General features: G+C 58.8%; 1 protein-coding gene across 8 annotated transcripts; it reads left to right on the forward strand.

The window, feature by feature from the left end:
• The first annotated feature begins 20 nt into the window (after positions 1-20).
• On the forward strand, positions 21-18319 carry RIPOR1 (RHO family interacting cell polarization regulator 1). Of its 8 annotated transcripts, none has more exons than XM_031002728.3 (22): positions 21-155; positions 9911-10037; positions 10159-10311; positions 10477-10555; positions 11216-11239; positions 11334-11387; positions 11541-11693; positions 11788-11851; positions 11948-11991; positions 12069-12194; positions 12921-13069; positions 13144-13273; positions 13358-14797; positions 14881-15002; positions 15832-15964; positions 16228-16363; positions 16489-16650; positions 16909-17067; positions 17197-17393; positions 17482-17565; positions 17674-17764; positions 17899-18319. In XM_031002728.3, exons 2-22 carry the CDS (start codon positions 9934-9936, stop codon positions 17994-17996), a joined length of 3702 nt encoding a protein of 1233 aa, XP_030858588.3. In that variant the 5' UTR covers positions 21-155; positions 9911-9933; the 3' UTR covers positions 17997-18319. The 8 variants fall into 8 exon arrangements, with proteins under 8 accessions (XP_030858588.3, XP_055222149.2, XP_055222144.2 ...); XM_055366174.2 differs by having other exon boundaries at positions 14884-15002; XM_055366169.2 differs by lacking the exon at positions 21-155 and adding an exon at positions 216-1327.
• Positions 18320-18836: the final 517 nt, after the last annotated feature.

Consider the following 18836-nt stretch of genomic DNA (forward strand, 5'->3'; position numbering starts at 1 on the left):
GAGCGCAGGGGGTGGGGCCCGGCGGGCCAGGGGAGGGGCGGCGGGGCGGCGGGCGGAGGGAGGGGCTGGCGCCTGCGGCGGCGACAGCGGCAGCTGCGGCGCGACCAGGCCGGGCACCTCCGAGCGCAAGGACAGCGCGAGGTCCGCGCAGCCATGTGAGTGTCCGCGCCGTTTCCGGGGCTGCAGGCCGGGCGGGGAGCAGGCGCGGAGGTTCTGGTGCCCCCCCGCCGGCGCCGCCCGGTGGGTCCGGGATCTGCGGCTCTGTCCCGCCTCACCCCATCTCCCGGACCCCGGCCGCGCCTTGTCTTTCCTCCCCTCCCCCCGGGCGTGGAGAACGCAGCTTCTCCCACAAAAGCCGCCGCCTCCGGGCCTGCAGAGCCTGGCGCTGCTGCCTTCCTCCCACGGCAAGGCCCTGGCGGCCGGTGCCCCGGGGCGCTGGGGTGGGCCAGGCCAGAGAGCGGGCTCAAGGCGCCAGCCTGGGCCCTGGCACGCGCGCTCCCCGGGAGCCCTTGCTGCCTTCGCCGCAGGGGAGGCTGGGCTGGAAATGGGGAGGGGGCGACGAAGGGTGCGGGCCGGCCTAGGAGCTGAGCTAATCCTCCTAGCTCTAGGGTACGGCCTAAGCGGCTTTGTGGCCGGCCCCGAGGTTACCGAGCCTGGGCTGGAGCCGGGCTCTCCGCCCAAACCTGGCGTAGCCGAAGCCGGAGAGGATCGTCCTTGTCGGGGAACGGAGCTTTTCCCTGGAAATGGAGGTTGGCGCAAGGTTCCTGCAACAGCCGGGCCTGGGCACTCTGCAGAACTGGTTTGGGCAAGGGGCTGCTCACCAGGGCTAGAGGTCGGATTCAGTCCAGATTCAGCACCCTTTGTCCTCCTCTCCAGGGTGAGGCCTGAGTCCGGCCTCCCCTACAGACCCTCCCCAGCCAGTTCTAACGTGTGTCCAGGCTGGCCGCCCCAGCACCTACTGTGCGCAGCCTCATGTAACAATCCTTGTGCCCTGGCTGCAGTCTGCGGGGCCGCGCCCTGGGCCTGCCGCGTTCGGCCAACGCACAGCATCTGAGGAGGGTTATGACCATCTGGCATATGCAGAAACAGGCCCAGAGAGGTTAGTAGTATTCTCAAGGTCACACAGCTGGTTTGGGAGAAGCGAGGATTAGATCTGAGTCCTTGCCCCTGCGACACCCACCTCCGTGGTATTGGAGGGAGGAGATGGATGATAATTGGGGGCTGAGGTACAAAATACTCCAGCGGGACAAGGAGGACTGGCATAGCTCCTTCTTCCACCCCCCTCTCCGGCTTGGGTCCTGTGACTGCGGCGGGAGAGAGGAGCAAGGTGAGCCGCCCCAGGGGTCTGGGTTTGGGTGCGGGTGAGGGGAGGACTCAGGACTCTGGGCTGGGTCCTGCTGGAGAGAAGTGGGCGGGGAGGGCGCGGGTGAGTCACGGCGGCCCCTCTGCGCCGCCGCTCGGACTCAGCCCTGGCCAGGCCCGGCCCGGGGGAGGCCGCCAGGCTCCCAGCGCGCGGCCAGGGAATGTAACCAGCTGACCAGGGAGGGGGCCGGCAGGAAGTGAGGCCACCCGACAGCCTCCGCCCGGTTCCGGGGTGGGGGGTCCGGGGCTGTGCCGCTCCCCCTCCCTCCTATACGCTTGGGCAGCTGCGAGATGACGTCAGCCGCCGGGTTTGGGGGCAGTTGCCATGGAGACAAGGACAGGCTCAGAAGGGACCCCCTTCTCCCTTGCAGCCGCCCCTTGCCCAGGTTATTTTTAGCCTCTGTTTACCTCGGTCGGGGCGGCCCCGGGGCGGGGCGGGGCTAGACCCGGGGACTCCCAGAGAGGCAGCTGGCCTGGCACAGTGCTGAGATGGGCAGCCCAGGTGGTGGGATATTCCGCCGCACCCGGGTGTGCCAGTCTTGGTGTGTAGGAAGTATAGCGGGGCTGCAGGATCTGGGGCCATGCGGACAGGTCAGGGCTCCACTCACGGCCATCCTGACCTGGCTGTGCTGCAAGCCTCATAACCTTTGGAACCTTGGATCTGGGTTATTTCCCATCCTGGGAACAGACTGTAGGGCTGACATGAGCCCAGAGAGTCCCCTGGTTCTTATCAGCCAGTCCCCCACCAGTTGAGGTGGCCCTTCTGCCTTAGCTCAAGGGGTTCAGCTCTTTCCCTACCTGCTCTCACCCAGCAAGGGCAATCCTGCCCGCCCATCTCCCGAAGCGGTCACTCAGATGGACATTATGATGGTCATTTGTACCAACAGTTAGACATCCTAGTTCCTATGGGACTCGGGGGATGGTGGCAGCAGAGGGCCAACCAGAGACAGAAAAGTGATGGAACAGTCAGCGGTTTCCAAGTCCAGAATCCCAGGGGATCCCCACCCTGCACCATCCCAGGGAGCAGAGCCCCACTTGCTGATGGTATACGATACCATCAGCCAGTGGGAAGGGAGAGGGAGGATTGCATGTGGGGTAGGGGAGTTGGGGTGGACACAGACTTGAAATCCTCCCCACCAACAAACAGCTCAGGACCTGCTGTTCCTGTGTCTAGGCAGCCCAGCTTCCCCCACTGCTCCCCCTCCTTCATCTCCCAGGTGCTACAGGACCCCCAGAGCGCTGTGGTGAGCCAAGCAGATATGCCCCAGGTCTCACAAGGTTCAGTCTGGTGGGAAGACAGGCCCTAAAGGAGAACTGACAACTGGGTTATGTGGTCTCGGGGTTCAGAGGGAGGAAGTCAAAAAGGGGGAACCAACCCAGGGCCTGCTTCCTGGAGGAAGAAGTCATAGGGTAGACTTGAGGAAGGAGAGGGACTTGGGGCTGAGTAGTGGGAAGAAGGAATAGGAGCGATGGGGGCTGCCGGTCAGATTCTGAAGAACCTTGCAGGTATTGAGAGAGGGTCTCAGTTGCTGGAACAGAGAAAGCAGGGGACTGGGAGGAGAGGAGTGGTTGAAAGAATGTGAGGGACAGGACAAATCCTGAAGGGCCTTGTGGGTCATGTTAGAGAGTCTGGGCTTTCTCCCTGGGACAAGAGTGGCTGTGGCTATTTCACATCAGTCTGAATAGAGTGATATTAAAGATTTAGAGTCCTGGGGTCAGACAGCCTGGGTTTGAATCATGGTCTTGACACTTACCACCTGTGTGACTGTTTTGTTTTGTTTTTTGAGACGGAGTCTCGCTCTGTCGCCCAGGCTGGAGTACAGTGGTGCGATCTTGGCTCACTGCAAGCTCCACCTCCCGGGCTCACGCCATTCTCCCACCTCAGCCTACCGAGTAGCTGGGACTACAGGCGCCAGCCACCACGCCCGGCTAATTTTTTTTTTTTTGTATATTTAGTAGATATGGGGTTTCACCGTGTTAGCCAGGATGGTCTTGATCTCCTGACCTCATGATCCGCCCTCCTCAGCCTCCCAAAGTGCTGGGATTACAGGCGTGAGCCACCGCGCCCGGCTGTGTGACTGTTAAAAATAATAGCAGTTAGTATTTGTTGTGTGTTCACAGTTAGATGTTAGCTAGGCATGGTGGTGCATGCCTGTGGTTCCAGCTACTCAAGAGGCTAAGGCAGTAAGATCGCTTGAGCCCAGGAGTTCAAGGCTGCAGTGAGCTATGAACACACCACTGCACTGAGACCTGGGTGACAGAGTGAGACCTTGTCTTAAAAAAAAAAAAAATTAGGTATAGTGAGTCCACCTCAACGTCTCTACCCCACATACAATTCTCCCTTCCCCAAACACTTCCTATAGAGGGACATCCTCATGAGAGGAGATCTCATTTCATCCTCCCAGCAGCCTTGGGAAATAGCTGTTGTTATTATTGTCCTCTTTTTACAGATGGGTGTCTGAAGCCCAAAAGGCTGAATAAGTGTCTTGCCCAAGGTCACACAGCCTCAGGTTTCTCAGGTGCGAAGTGGAGCTAATAGGACTTACCCCCATAAGGCTGTTGCCAGGATTAAATGAGATGATGTTTGCTAAGCTCAATGCCTGGCATATAGAATGCTCTCAATAAAGGACAGTTTTTGGCACTGTCAAGTGGCTACAATTTTAAGGTCAGTGTTGTTACTGAATAATGAATGAATGATTGCAGGTTAGAGTGGAGACAGGAAGTCCCTCAGGAAGGTTCTAGCTCATCAGAAGCCCAGCTGTAGGGCTCGAGGGGAGAGTTGGTGATGGCTTGGACCTGAATTCTGGCTATAGGGGTAGAGGTGAGGGGGCAGATTGCAGAGAGATTTAAGAGCCAGACCTGGCAGGAGGGGGTGACCTGGCAGGAGGGGGTGACTGGTCATAGGGGCTAACTGAGACATCCAGGACGACTCCTAGTTTCTGTCTTGAACAACGGATGGTGGGGTGTCATGGAGAAGTTGAGACTAGGGAGAGTCAGGTGGAAAGTGGTGAATTTGGTTTGGGAACCTCAAACCCAGCATGCACTATGACAGTGCATGCAGCATCTGGGGAGGCAGCAAGCAGGCAGTTGGATACAGAGGCCTGGTGCTCAGAAGAGTGGCTTGGGTGGAGGACAGATAAGGAAGCTGGCAACATTTAGATGGCATTGAGCTGTGGGATCTGTGCACAGCCCAAGGGCGGGGAGGATAAGGCCCATTCAGGGATGGGAGGAAAGAAGGGGCCTCTGTGGGAAAGTAAGATATGCAGCCAGAGAGGTAGATAGAAAACCAGCGTAGGCCGGGCGCGGTGGCTCACGCCTGTAATCCCAGCACTTTGGGAGGCCGAGGCGGGCGGATCACGAGGTCAGGAGATCGAGACCATCCTGGCTAACACGGTGAAACCCCGTCTCTACTAAAAATACAAAAAATTAGCCGGGCGTGGTAGTGGGCGCCTGTAGTCCCAGCTACTCGGGAGGCTGAGGCAGGAGAATGGCGTGAACCCAGGAGGTGGAGCTTGCAGTGAGCCGAGATCGCGCCACTGCACTCCAGCCTGGGCGACAGAGCAAGACTCCGTCTCAAAAAAAACAAACAAACAAACAAAAAAAACCAGCGTATTGTCTCTTGAAATTCAGGGGAAGGAAGGGCTTAAAGAAGAGGAGGGGAACCACGAAGTCCAAAGCTTTGCTGAGATCAAGCAGGATAAGGATAAAACATGGGCACTGGGTTCAGCAACAGGGAGGTCACTGGTGACCTTGTCCAGTGGTGGGTACAGAAACTGGACCAGGGTGGGAAGAGAAGCAGGCGGGTGTAGTGAGAAAATGCAGGTAGACATCTCTTCAAGACACTTGGCTTTGAAAGGAGAGGAGAAAGATGGAGTAAGAAATGCAGTAGCTGGACAAAGACAGAAGGTCCACAAGCAGTCTTTTTTTTTTTTTTTTTCTGAGACGGAGTTTTGCTCTTGTCGCCCAGGCTGGAGTGCAGTGGTGCAATCTTGGCTCACTGCAACCTCCCCCTCCCGGGTTCAAGCGATTCTCCTGCCTCAGTCTTCCAAGCAATTGGGATTACAGTCATGCACCACCACGCCCGGCTAATTTTTTTTTTTTTTTTTTTTTTTTTTTTTTTTTTTTAGTAGAGACGGGGTTTCACCAAGTTGGTCAGGCTGGTCTCGAACTCCTTACTTCAGGTGATCCACCTGCCTCGGCCTCCCAAAGTACTAGGATTACAGGCATGAGCCGCTGCACTGGGCTGAGTCATTTCTTTTTTGTAATTTTTTTTTTTTTTTAAGAAAGAATCTTGCTCTATCACCTAGGCTGTAGTGCAGCGCGACCTCAGCTCACTGCCTCCTGGGTTGAGCAATTCTCATGCCTCAGCCTCCCGAGTAGGTGGGACTACAGGCCATGCCACCACACCTGGCTAATTTTTGTATTTTTAATAGAGTCAGGGTTTCACCATGTTGGCCAGGCTGGTCTCAAACTCCTAGCCTCAGTGATCCACCTGCCTCAGCCTCCCAACGTGCTAGGATTACAGGCGTAAGCCACCGCACCGGCCCAACATTTTGTAATTATTTACAACCAATTTTACATTGAAATATAATAGGCACACAAAAAGTGTGTATGTCCTAAGTGTACAACTCTGTACATTTTCATAAGAGAACACACTCATATAGGATCAGGAAATTTAACCCAGAGCAGGAAATAGGACATTACCAGCACCCTGGAAGACCCTTGTGGCCTCTTCAGTCACAACACCTGGAGGGAGACTCCCAGGCTGACTTCTATCACCATAGATTAGTTTTGCTTGCTTTTGAACTTATTATCAAGGTCATACATTTGTCCTCTCTTGGGTTTGCTCTCAGATCCACCCATATTGTTGCATGTCACTGTATATTTTTCATTCTTTTTGCTATGTGGTAATTCCATTATTCATTGACAGGCATCTGGACAGTTTCCAGGGTTTTCTTTTTTTCTTTTTTCTTTTTTCTTTTTTTTTGAGACAGACTCCCACTCTGTCACCCAGCCTGGAGTGCAGTGGCATGATAGCAGCTCTCTGCAGCCTCTGCGTCCCAGGTTCAAGCGATCCTCCTGCCTCAGCCGCCCAGGTAGCTGGCACTACAGGCGTGCACGACCAAGCCCAGCTAATTTTTGTATTTTTAGCAGAGATGGGGTTTCACCATGTTGGCCAAGCTGGTCTCGAACTCCTGACCTCAAGTGATCCACCCACCTCTGCCTCCCAAAGTATTGGGATTATAGGCATGAACCACCACACCCAGCCCATTTTTATTTTTCATGTGGGAGTGACTTGAGCTTGTCTGAGACTTGTGGAGAAAGTCTGAAACACCCCAAAAGGAGAAAGATGACTAGGGTCACACTTGAGGATTTGCCAGGTGGGCAGTGAGGGCCTGGCCAAGGTTGAGGATTGCTCTGTGATTCCAGCCAGGCTGCTGTGCCAAGACCTCTGGCAACTCCTGCCAACCTGTGTGCAGGTGTAGAGAAGTCCAGGAGTTGGGTTCCCCAGGGCTGGTTTCTGCCAGCTGGGAGAGAGGCGTGCAGTGCTGAGGATACTTGCAGCAGGCAAGTGATGGGATGGTGGCTGTGGATCCAGGCTGGGGAGGAGGCTGTGCAGGGAAGGTACAGAAGAGAAGGTAGGAGGGAGCTAGCAGAAAAAAAGAAAGCAGAGGCGGACTGTGAGCTCTGCACAGGGTGGTGTCTGTGAAATTCTGGGCTGTATCTCCAGTGACTGGCACATGCTTGGCACAAGGTTGCCACTCAGTGAATAGGTGAATAAATGGGTGAGGGCTCAAGGGGCCAGAGGTCTCAGGTAAAAGGCAGGTGAGGTGGGGGTGATGGAAAGCCTGAGGGTTGCATCAGTGTGGTTGTGGTTTAGGAAGGGGGCATTCCAAAGGCAGGTGATAAGACTGGGGATGGCTGAAGGGACCAGAGAGGCCAGCGTTAGGTAGGCAATCCATGGGAATGCACAGGTCACCAGTGTAGGGTGCAGGGTACCCAGGCTTCGCCTTCAAGGAGGAGGGGAGAATAACATATCTCAAACTGAGGTCCCTGGACCTCTTGCATCTGAATCTGTCGGGGGGAGGGGGAACTTGTGGAAATGCAGACCCCTGGGCCCAACCCAGCCTTTTGGGGAGAAAGTAAGCACAGTATGGGAGAACTGAGCCTCAAGGAGCAAGAGTGTTTATGGGATGGGGGAGCATCCAGCCCCTCCAAGGTCAAGGGAGGGATGGGCATGGTGGCATCTATCCAGGCTAGAGGTGGACATGGGGTATTCAAAGAAGAGATAGGCTGGGCGCGGTGGCTCATGCCTGTAATCTCAGCACTTTGGGAGAATGAGGCAGGCTGATCACTTGAGGTCAGGGGTTCGAGACCAGCCTGGCCAACATGGTGAAACCCCGTCTCTACTAAAAATACAAACATTAGCCAGGCATAGTGGCGGGTGTTTGTAATACCAGCTATTTGGGAGCCTGAGGCAGGAGAATCGCTTGAATCTGAGAGGCAGAGGTTGCAGTGAGCCAAGATCGTGCCACTGCACTACAGCCTGGGAGACACAGAAAAAAAAAGAGAGGAACTGGGGATGGGGATCAGGATGGGAACGCAGAACCTGAGAGGCCCATGTGAGCTGGGGGCAGGAAGGATGGGGCATTAGCCTAGGATGCAGCTTGACTAGGGAGGAGGCCCTGGCTGGCAGCCAGACCTGATCTTTTCCCCTGGGTCCTGGGAAGAGGGGAGTGCTCAGGCTGAGCACTCCCTCTGTGGGAGTAGGGATGGGGTGGTGCATGGGGCTGTGGGACTCTGCATCCAGTTCCTTCTCTGCATCTATCTTGGCGCAGCAGCACACACTATGGGGTGGATCTAGCCTCACACTTTCAGCCTCTCTTCTCAGCCTCAGTCCCCTGGTGATCAGTGCCCTAACTCTCCGCCCTCCATTGGCACAGCCCCTCCAATCAGCACCCTTAGCCCATCTTTCCACTCTTCAGCCCCCTACTATCCAGCTTCTCACACTTAGAACTCCAGCTCTCAGCCCTCTGTGTGTTCAGCCTTAGCACTGCTCAACAGCCACTCTTTTTTGGGGGAGACGGAGTCTCGCTCTGTCGCCCAGGCTGGAGTGCAGTGGCGCCACCTCCCGGGTTCAAGCGATTCTCCTGCCTCAGCCTCCTGAGTAGCTGGGATTACAGGCGCGCGCCACCACGCCCGGCTAATTTTTGTATTTTTAGTAGAGACGGGGTTTCACCTTGTTGGTCAGGCTGATCTCGAACTCCTGACCTCGTGATCCGCCCGCCTCGGCCTCCCAAAGTGCTGAGATTACAGGCGTGAGCCACCGCGCCCGGCCTCAATAGCGACTCTTTAAGCCCCCTACTCTAATGTCCGATACTTCCTCCACTTAGCGCCTCCATTCTATCCCTTCATATTCATCCCCATGCTCAAATCCCTTTACGCACATTACTGACCCCAGCCGAGCAGACCCCCCACCCCCCGTCGGTCCCCTCCCCGAGGGGAACCCCAGTCACCGGTCCCGCCCCATCCAGGCGGGCTGAGTCAGGCGGCAGGAACTGGGCGGGGGGCGGCGCCGGGAGGAGCCGAAGCCGAGCCAGAGCCGCTGGGAGCGAGCCGGGAGCCCAGCCGGGCGGCTGGAAGTGGCCAGGGCCGGAGGGTCTGCGGGGGGCGAGCGCGGGTCGGGGGCCGTCCCGGACCCACCATGAACACCAAGAAGAGAGGTAGGACCCGGCTCGGGGCTGCGAAAGCTCAGGGACTGGCCCCAGGGGAAGCAGGCCGGGTTTGGGGGCCAGGAGTGCGTGTTTCGCCGAAGCGGGGTGGGGGTCTGCCGAGGAGCTCTCCCCGCCGATGCCGGGGTGGAGGCGCACGTCCGTGACTCAGTTTCCAGGTGGGAGCCGCAGGAAAGAGGAGGGGGCGGGGCCCTTCTCGGCATCGCGCCCAGCTCTGGGAATCCCCCTGCCTGGAGGGCGCCGGGACGCCGGGGCCGGTGGGGGTTGGGGGCAGCAGGTCACGCTGGCAGGCGGGGGGCGGGCGACAAACCCGCACCGGCTGGGCCTGTTGGGCAGCTCCGCAGGGCTCCGAGCGTGGCCCCGCCCCGCCCCGTGACCTCCTTGGCCTCCCGGGGTGGGGGGCCCCGAGCTCCGGGTGCCCTGGGGGGGCATCGGGGGCAGGGCTGGGGAGGCTGCCCCGCCCCCGGGTAAACAGGCGCTTCCGCACATTCTTCGCGCGCGCCGCCCCTTTCCTGCCCCTTCCCAGCCGGAGGAGGGTCCCCGCGCGACCCCCCTTCCTGCCCCGCGGCAGGCGGAGCCCGCACCTCGGCAGGAAGTGGGGGCCGAGCCGAGGCCACGCTGAGTCCGAGGCCGAGTCGCCTGCGGCTGTCCTGTCATTAGTGCCCGGGTCGGCGGGACTAGGCGGACCCGGCCGGAGCCCGCTGGGGCAGCTGTGCCTAGCGACAGGAAAGACCTGCGCCAGCCCTGGATCCCGCTGCGTGGGAGAGGGCTTCGGGGATCCGACTGGTACTGGACACCCCCCCGATCACCCGCAGGGAGCCCCGCGCGGACTCACTCTATGATGTCCCTGTCGGTGCGGCCGCAGCGCCGCCTGCTCAGCGCCCGGGTCAGTAGGAGCCAGTCCTTCGCAGGCGTCCTCGGCAGCCACGAGCGGGGGCCCAGGTACGCGGCCTCGCAGGGTTGGTGGGGTCAAAGGGCGTCAGATGGGGCTGGGTCTGGGGGTGCGTAGTGAGAGTCTGGGGGACTCCTGCTCTCCTCTTTCTGAGGACAGCCTCTCCTTCAGGAGTTTCCCGGTCTTCAGCCCGCCGGGGCCCCCACGGAAGCCCCCCGCGCTCTCCCGAGTGTCCAGGATGTTTTCCGTGGCTCACCCAGCCGCCAAGGTGCCGCAGCCCGAGCGGCTGGACCTGGTGTACACGGCGCTGAAGCGGGGCCTGACGTGAGCAGCTCCTCTCTTCCCAGCCCTGTCCCGGGATCCCTCCCAAAGCCCGCATCCTGCTAGCAGGAACCTTCTCCAGCCCCATGCCCTCTCCCTGCTGTCTGCACCCTGGGCAGCATGAAGCTGGAGAGCCGAGTTCATTCTTGTGGTCGCCCCTTTCCTCAGGGCCTACTTGGAAGTGCACCAGCAGGAGCAAGAGAAACTCCAGGGGCAGATAAGGGAGTCCAAGAGGAATTCCCGCTTGGTGAGTGGCGGGAGGTAGGGATGCCCTTTGCCTCTTTGGTGTGGAGGGCTGGGCAACGGCAGCCCTGGGTGATATCTGGGCTATTTTCTTAAGTGATCTGGTTCAGGTGTGAGTAGAAAAGGGGATATCAGGAAAGGCTGAGGGGCTTTTCTATCCCCAAACTTTGCTGTGCATACTTTCTGCTTGGGACTCAGTACCTGCTCCAGGAGCTTCCAGTGGGGTAGGTGGGACCCCTACAGACATGGACAGCAGGAGATTCTGCTGCAGTGGTACTGAGCAGTGGTACTGCTGCATGGTGCTTCTTGGGAAGAGGTTAGGGCTTCCCGGAGGAGGGAACACTTCTGCCGGGGCTTGATGGGAGTTCCCCTGCAGAGGGAACCTTGCACAAGGAAGCACAGAGCTCTCCCCAGGGGGCTGCAGGAAAAGGAATCCCAGGGAAGAGGTGGAAGGAGGGGTCCTGGAGGGGGCTGAAGGGACCAGATCTGTGCTACCAGCATCCACCAAGGGCTAGACCAGCAGGAAGGGGCGTCAGTTGCTACTGTGACAGGAGTGCTTGTGGACTGTGGTGTGAGAAAGGGGAGCTGTGATGAGTCTGAGTGCCTCTGCTGGAGTCCTCCTCATCCCTCCTAAATATTTGCCCCTTCTCCCCACCCCCTGCAGGGCTTCCTGTATGATCTGGACAAGGTGAGTATGCATGGAATGGTACTGGAAGGGGTTGGCTCACAGGGAGGGTAAGGACCCTGGGCCTCAGGCCCCTCCTGACCCACCTCTCCCCCAGCAAGTCAAGTCCATTGAACGCTTCCTGCGACGACTGGAGTTCCATGCCAGCAAGGTACAAGTGCAGCATGTGTGCAGAGTGGGGTGGGGGGTTGGATATCATAGGGAGAAGAGGGGTGGTGCCAGGCCCTGGGTGAGCAGCCTCAGAGGTGAGTAACCCCAGAGGTGAGTCTCAGTCCCCCTACTGTCACCCCACTCACCTTCCCAGATCGATGAGCTGTATGAGGCATACTGTGTCCAGCGGCGTCTCCGGGATGGTGCCTACAACATGGTCCGTGCCTACACCACTGGGTCCCCGGGAAGCCGAGAGGCCCGGGACAGCCTGGCAGAGGCCACTCGGGGGCATCGCGAGTACACGGAGGTGAGGGATGGGGGCCCATGAGGCAGAGGCACAGGGTGTGGCAGGGCTAGTGGCTGGCTCTTGACCCCCTCCTGTCCCTGCCCCTCCCTCCCAGAGCATGTGTCTGCTGGAGAGCGAGCTGGAGGCACAGCTGGGCGAGTTTCATCTCCGAATGAAAGGTACTGAGTTGTGGGGGCAGGTGGGGGGCTGGAGGGAGTATGCTGAAGAACCCCAATATGGCTCACCGACTTCTCCCCTTCTCCTCCAACTCTCAGGGCTGGCTGGCTTCGCCAGGCTGTGTGTGGGCGATCAGTATGAGGTATGAGAATGTGCAGGGAAGGGCTGGGTCGGTAGGGTCCCAACACCTAGGCTGCTTCATTCTACCTGTTCCCCCAGATCTGCATGAAATATGGGCGTCAGCGCTGGAAACTACGAGGCCGAATTGAGGGTAGTGGAAAGCAGGTGTGGGACAGTGAAGAAACCATCTTTCTCCCTCTGCTCACGGAATTTCTGTCTATTAAGGTGATGTCTCTGCCCAGGACGGCAGGCCACCTTGGTCCTGTGAACCCCTTGTGACCCCCATTACCCTGAGTCCCTTACTCCTGTGATCCCCTCATAGCTCCATAGCCCTGTGAAGATATGATTCCATGACCTTCATGATCTCTGTGGCCCTGAGAGGAACAATCTTTGTGACTCTTAGGACATCATGGCTTCCTGACCCTGTGACCTCCTCATGATCTTCTGACCCTGTGAATATTTGACCTCCTAAGCTCCTATGAGGCTGTGACCTCTATGACCTCAGTGACCCTACCATGCAGACCTCTGTGATTCCCATGCTCCCAGGCTGCTTCAAGCATCCATGGCTCCATGAGCATGCATGTGTCTATCTATCTATCTAGGAGATGGCGGGTCTCACTCTGTCACCCAGGTTGGAGTGCAGCAGTGCAATCATACCTCACTGCAGTCTCAAACTCCTGGGCTCAACCCATCCTCCCACTTCAGCCTCCCAAGTAGCTGGGACTACAGGTGCACCACCATGCCTGGCTAAAATTTTTTTTTTTTTTTTTTTTTTGAGACAGAGCCTTGCCATGTTGCCCAAGCTGGTCTTGAACTCCTGGCCTTAAGTGATCCTCCTGCCTCAGCCTCCCATGACCATTTTATAAGTTCTATGCAAATTCAGACCTCAGATTTCCCATGATCTCATAGCCCCTGCACCCTTGTGACCCTACCATGCACTCTTGGCTACAGGTGACAGAACTGAAGGGCCTGGCCAACCATGTGGTTGTGGGCAGTGTCTCCTGTGAGACCAAGGACCTGTTTGCCGCCCTGCCCCAGGTTGTGGCTGTGGATATCAATGACCTTGGTACCATCAAGCTCAGCCTGGAAGTCACATGGAGGTTGGTGGGGCTGAGAGGCTTGGAGGAGGGCCAGGAGGGCTGTGGCACCTGCCAACAGCCTCTTCCCTTCCCAGCCCCTTCGACAAGGATGACCAGCCCTCAGCTGCTTCTTCTGTCAACAAGGCCTCCACAGTCACCAAGCGCTTCTCCACCTATAGCCAGAGCCCACCGGACACACCCTCACTTCGGGAACAGGCTTTCTATGTGAGTCATAGCCCAGGTCCAGGCCTCACCATCCCCCAGAGGCTCCCTGGGGGTGGTTCTGAAATGCCCTCTCCTCTTTCTCAGAACATGCTGCGACGGCAGGAGGAGCTGGAGAATGGGACAGCATGGTCCCTGTCATCCGAATCTTCAGACGACTCATCCAGCCCACAGCTCTCAGGCACTGCCCGCCACTCATCAGCCCCTAGGCCCCTGGTGCAGCAGCCCGAGCCCCTTCCCATCCAAGTTGCCTTCCGTAGGCCTGAGACCCCCAGCTCTGGGCCCTTGGATGAGGAGGGGGCCGTGGCCCCAGTCCTGGCAAATGGGCATGCACCCTACAGTCGGACTCTGAGCCACATCAGTGAGGCTAGTGTAGACGCTGCCTTGGCTGAGGCTTCAGTGGAGGCCGTTGGCCCAGAAAGCCTAGCCTGGGGACCTAGCCCACCTACACACCCAGCTCCCACCCATAGAGAGCACCCCAGTCCTGTTCCTCCTGCCCTGGACCCTGGCCACTCTGCCACAAGCTCCACCCTCAGTACAACAGGCTCTGTCCCCACATCTACAGACCCTGCCCCAACTGCACACCTAGACTCAGTTCATAAGTCCACAGACTCTGGCCCTTCAGAACTGCCAGGCCCCACTCACACCACTACAGGCTCTACCTATAGTGCCATTACCACTACCCACAGTGCTCCAAGCCCCCTCACTCACACTACTACAGGCTCCACCCACAAGCCCATAATCTCTACCCTTACTACTACAGGCCCTCCCCTCAATATCATAGGCCCAGTCCAGACTACCACAAGCCCCACCCACACTATGCCAAGCCCTACCCATACCACAGCAAGCCCCACTCATACTTCCACAAGCCCCACCCATACCCCCACAAGCCCCACCCACACCCCCACAAGCCCCACCCATACCCCCACAAGTCCCACCCACAAAACCAGTATGTCACCTCCCACCACTACAAGTCCTACCCCCAGTGGTATGGGCCTAGTCCAGACTGCCACAAGTCCCACCCATCCTCCCACAAGCCCCACCCATCCCACCACAAGCCCCATCCTTATAAATGTAAGCCCTTCCACTTCTCTAGAACTTGCTACCCTCTCCAGCCCCTCCAAACACTCAGACCCCACCCTCCCAGGCACTGACTCCCTTCCCTGTAGTCCCCCAGTCTCCGGTTCCTACACTCAGGCAGACCCTATGGCCCCCAGAACTCCCCACCCAAGTCCTGCCCATTCCAGTAGGAAACCCCTCACAAGCCCTGCCCCAGATCCCCCAGAGTCTACGGTTCAGAGTCTAAGCCCCACTCCCTCACCCCCAACCCCTGCACCCCAGCATTCAGACCTTAGCCTGGCCATGGCTGTCCAGACCCCAGTCCCAACGGCAGCCGGAGGGTCTGGGGACAGGAGCCTGGAGGAGGCACTGGGGGCCCTAATGGCTGCCCTGGATGACTACCGTGGCCAGTTTCCTGAGCTGCAGGGCCTGGAGCAGGAGGTGACCCGCCTAGAGAGTCTGCTCATGGTGAGGAGGGCTGGGCTGGGCTAGGGCAACCAGGGAGGGCAGCCAGGGGGCGGCAGCCGCTCTGATGCCCTTCACAACCTCAGCAGAGACAAGGTCTGACTCGCAGCCGGGCCTCCAGTCTCAGCATCACTGTGGAGCATGCCTTGGAGAGCTTCAGCTTCCTCAATGAAGACGAAGATGAAGACAATGATGTTCCTGGGGACAGGTGAGGGGGCTAGGCAAGATGGGTGTGAGGCTAGGTGAGAGGGAAAAGGTGAGGCAGGACCAGGGGAAGGTGGAACAGGTGAATTGGGAGAAAGTCAAAGGACAGGACAGGTGAGGCAGGGCCAGGTGGAGCATGTGAGGACTGAGTTGCTGGCAGGTGCACCTGTGTCCACCCCTCCCATGTCCTTCATGCCCATGTCTCCAATCCTACGTGTGTCCCCAGTGCTTCTGACCGCCCTCCTCATCTCTGCAATGTCTGCCTCCCCTGCCGGTCCCCATCAGCTTGGGTGCCTCCAGCCCCTCCTCTTCCCCTTGGCCTCACCTTGGACCTGTCCTTTAAGGAGCTCTCTCAGTGTCTCGCCGTGCACCCTGGGATCCCAGCACTGCCCCACTCCTTCTCAACCCCGACTGTCCCAGAGGCCCTGGCCCCTCAACTGTCAGTCCTGGAGTGGCCTTTGCTGGTTCCCAGTTGAGAGTTGTGCCAGGTCCCTCCTTCCTCTGCTGCTGCCCAGGCTACAGCCCCATGCCCTGCACCCTTTGCAGTCCACTTGTCATAAACCATCCCGCCTGCAGCCTACTCCTACCCATGCCATCCCCAGTGGTCCCAGCTGGAGGTAGCATGGCACAGACTGACTCCAGAGATCCCTACTACCACCTGCTGGTCCCAGCCCCTTCCTCCTTCTGGAAATCCTCCATGAACTTACCCCACTGTCTGCTGTCGGTGCATCATCTTCTTCCTTTCTGGCATGGGGGAAGCTTAATAAAAATAAACGCTGGTGACCAGGTGGTGATGTGTGCCTGTGGGGTGGTGGACCCCATTTTTCCCTCAGGCCTCCAAGCAGCCCGGAGGCTGGGGCTGAGGACAGCATAGACTCACCCAGTGCCCGCCCCCTCAGCACGGGGTGTCCAGCTCTGGATGCTGCCTTGGTCCGGCACCTGTACCACTGCAGTCGCCTCCTGCTGGTGAGGCTGATGGCGTTCCCCCACCCTTCCTTTGTAACCCCTAACCCCAGGGAGTCCTGCCCTTCCATCCTGGTCCTCTATACCTCCTCTGAGTGCCACACCCCAGTGCCCCAGGGCCCTTGGCATCTGGCCCTTGCTGAATGGAGTATCTCCCAACTCTGCAACCCCAACCTCCCCCAGTGCATGCTGGGACTTGTCCCTGAGCACGATCCTCTCAAGCCCTACCCGGAGGCCTGAGCTACTTGGCCACCCATGTTCTCCAGAAACTGGGCACATTTGGGCCCCTGCGCTGCCAGGAGGCATGGGCCCTGGAGCGGCTGCTGCGGGAAGCCCGAGTACTGGAAGCAGTATGCGAGTTCAGCAGGCGGTGGGAGATCCCGGCCAGCTCTGCCCAGGAAGGTAAAGGCCCTGGGGGTTCGGGCTCTGCCATCTGCCTTGAAGCTCCTACCTCAGCCTACCGCCATCTGCATGCTCTCTACTCACCTGCCTGCCTATTGCTGACGGTTTCCCTCACCCCCTCACAGTGGTGCAGTTCTCGGCCTCTCGGCCTGGCTTCCTGACCTTCTGGGACCAGTGCACGGAGAGACTCAGCTGCTTCCTCTGCCCGGTGGAGCGGGTGCTTCTCATCTTCTGCAACCAGTATGGTGCCCGCCTCTCCCTGCGCCAGCCAGGCTTGGCTGAGGCTGGTGAGTGGGCTGCTTCCTCCTTCCACCCTTGCTCAGATTCCCAGTGACAGGAAGCTCGAGGAAGCCAGGTCAGCCCACACAGATAAACGAACTGGGCACCGAGGAGACCAGCAAAGACTTGGGCCTTAGAGCAGAAGGACCCAGATGGGTGGGGTTTGAACAGGGGGCCCCTGGACCTGAGCCTGGGATAGGAGCATCTCTCCCCTCTAAAAGCTGTGTTCACCCAAACTCTGAGGCCCATGCTACTGCCTCCTGCAGTGTGTGTGAAGTTCCTGGAGGATGCCCTGGGGCAGAAGCTGCCCAGAAGGCCCCAGCCAGGGCCTGGAGAGCAGCTCACGGTCTTCCAATTCTGGAGTTTTGTGGAAACCTTGGACAGCCCCACCATGGAGGCCTACGTGACTGAGACCGCTGAGGAGGGTGAGGCGGTGGCCCTGATCACATAGTGGCCTCTTTGGGTCTGAGGACATGAGGACAAGCCCTCCCCACCCTCGGGGGCTCCTCACCCTGCCACCTTGCCCACCCACCCACCATATCCCCTTTTTTCAGTGCTACTGGTGCGGAATCTGAACTCGGATGATCAGGCTGTTGTGCTGAAGGCCCTGAGATTGGCGCCCGAGGGGCGTCTGCGAAGGGACGGGCTGCGGGCCCTCAGCTCTCTGCTCGTCCATGGCAACAACAAGGTCATGGCTGCTGTCAGCACCCAGCTCCGGAGCCTGTCACTGGGCCCTACCTTCCGGGAGAGGGTGAGTTGGACAGGGCTCCCTTGAGGGCGAGGGCTGGGGTCCTGGACTCCCACTGTCTGGCTAAGTCTGTCCTCCCGCCCTTCCACAGGCCCTCCTGTGCTTCCTGGACCAGCTGGAGGATGAGGACGTGCAGACTCGAGTGGCTGGCTGCCTGGCCCTAGGCTGCATCAAGGTGACCCCTGCCAACCCTCCCACCCCTCTGTCCGCTTCCGGCACCCCCACCCCTGAAACCCTCCCATCTGCTCCCCCGAGCCCACCTCAATGCTCCCTCCCCTGACAGGCTCCTGAGGGCATTGAGCCCCTGGTGTACCTCTGCCAAACTGACACAGAAGCTGTGAGGGAAGCTGCCCGGCAAAGCCTACAGCAGTGTGGTGAGGCTGGGGGATGGGAGAGATGGGTGGAGTTCTGGGACATCTTGGCTGATGGGAGTAGGAGAGATGGCGCCAGGGGTGGGAGAGTGGGATGGGGCTAGGGCCACCCTTGACCTCATCCTCACTCATTACAGGAGAAGAGGGACAGTCTGCCCATCGACGGCTGGAGGAGTCCCTGGACGCCCTGCCCCGCATCTTTGGGCCTGGCAGCATGGCCAGCACAGCATTCTAAACTATTCACCCATGGGTTCCTGGTGCCCCTTTCCCCCCACTTGCAGGGCTCACCAGGCACTGGCAGGGAGGGTAAGGGCTGGCTCCAGATACCCCTCCCCCACAGATTCCTAGCAATGAAAATCTAATATATTCTTCTGTTGCCCCTGGGGTTGGAGAGTCAGTGCCTGCAGTCAAGTGCCTCCCAGCCTCGGCTCAGCACATCCCTTGCCACAAATCAGTGTCTGGGGCTTGGCCACCCTGCCGCTGCCCAGCCACATCCCTTGGTTTTGTATTTTATTTACAGAGTTTTACAGAAAATAAAAAAGCAAAATGTCTTTCCTACATGGCCTGGTACACTCCTGACCCTCTGCTCCAACACCCTCTGGCTGTGGCCCTGCCTGACACTGGTGTGTTCACACTGCAGCTGTGACAGTGCCATGTGCACTTGCCCTAGAAATTCAGGTGGAAGAAAGCCCAGAGGCTGGAACTAGGCTTGGAGAAGAGAGCAGGGGAAAAGGGTGGTTCAGCCTGCAGGTGGGGCCTACCCTGGGCCTGGGAACTATGGCCCAAGGTGGAGCTAAACTGGAGTTGGCCCAGAAAACACCAAAGGGTGCCAATCCCAGGCTGTGGCCTGGGAGCAAAGGGGAAGGGAAAGGAAAAACAGGAAGGGAAAGGAGGCACGGGGTAGCTGGAGCTTCTGCCCACCAGGGGGCAGCAGATCCGCGTCAGCAGATGCCAGGTTTGGGTCTTCTGCAGCCTGGGCAGCTTTCTGCAGAGGGGGCTGAAGGAGCTCCTTGAGGCTGGATGGCAGGGGAGAGGAGCTCCTTGCGGAGGGGAAGAGCTGGGACCTGGGAGGCAG

Source organism: Gorilla gorilla, chromosome 18 (assembly GCF_029281585.2).
Source record: "Gorilla gorilla gorilla isolate KB3781 chromosome 18, NHGRI_mGorGor1-v2.1_pri, whole genome shotgun sequence".
NCBI lineage: Eukaryota > Metazoa > Chordata > Mammalia > Primates > Hominidae > Gorilla > Gorilla gorilla.

Excerpts from the sequence above, each read along its gene's own strand:
- RIPOR1 (XM_055366169.2), top strand. The coding sequence starts at position 1,204 with ATGGATGATAATTGGGGGCTGAGGTACAAAATACTCCAGCGGGACAAG. Across the intron at positions 11,992-12,068 it reads GTGTGGGCGATCAGTATGAG|ATCTGCATGAAATATGGGCG; the intron begins GTATGAGAATGT and ends CTGTTCCCCCAG. Across the intron at positions 17,394-17,481 it reads GCCCTACCTTCCGGGAGAGG|GCCCTCCTGTGCTTCCTGGA; the intron begins GTGAGTTGGACA and ends GCCCTTCCACAG.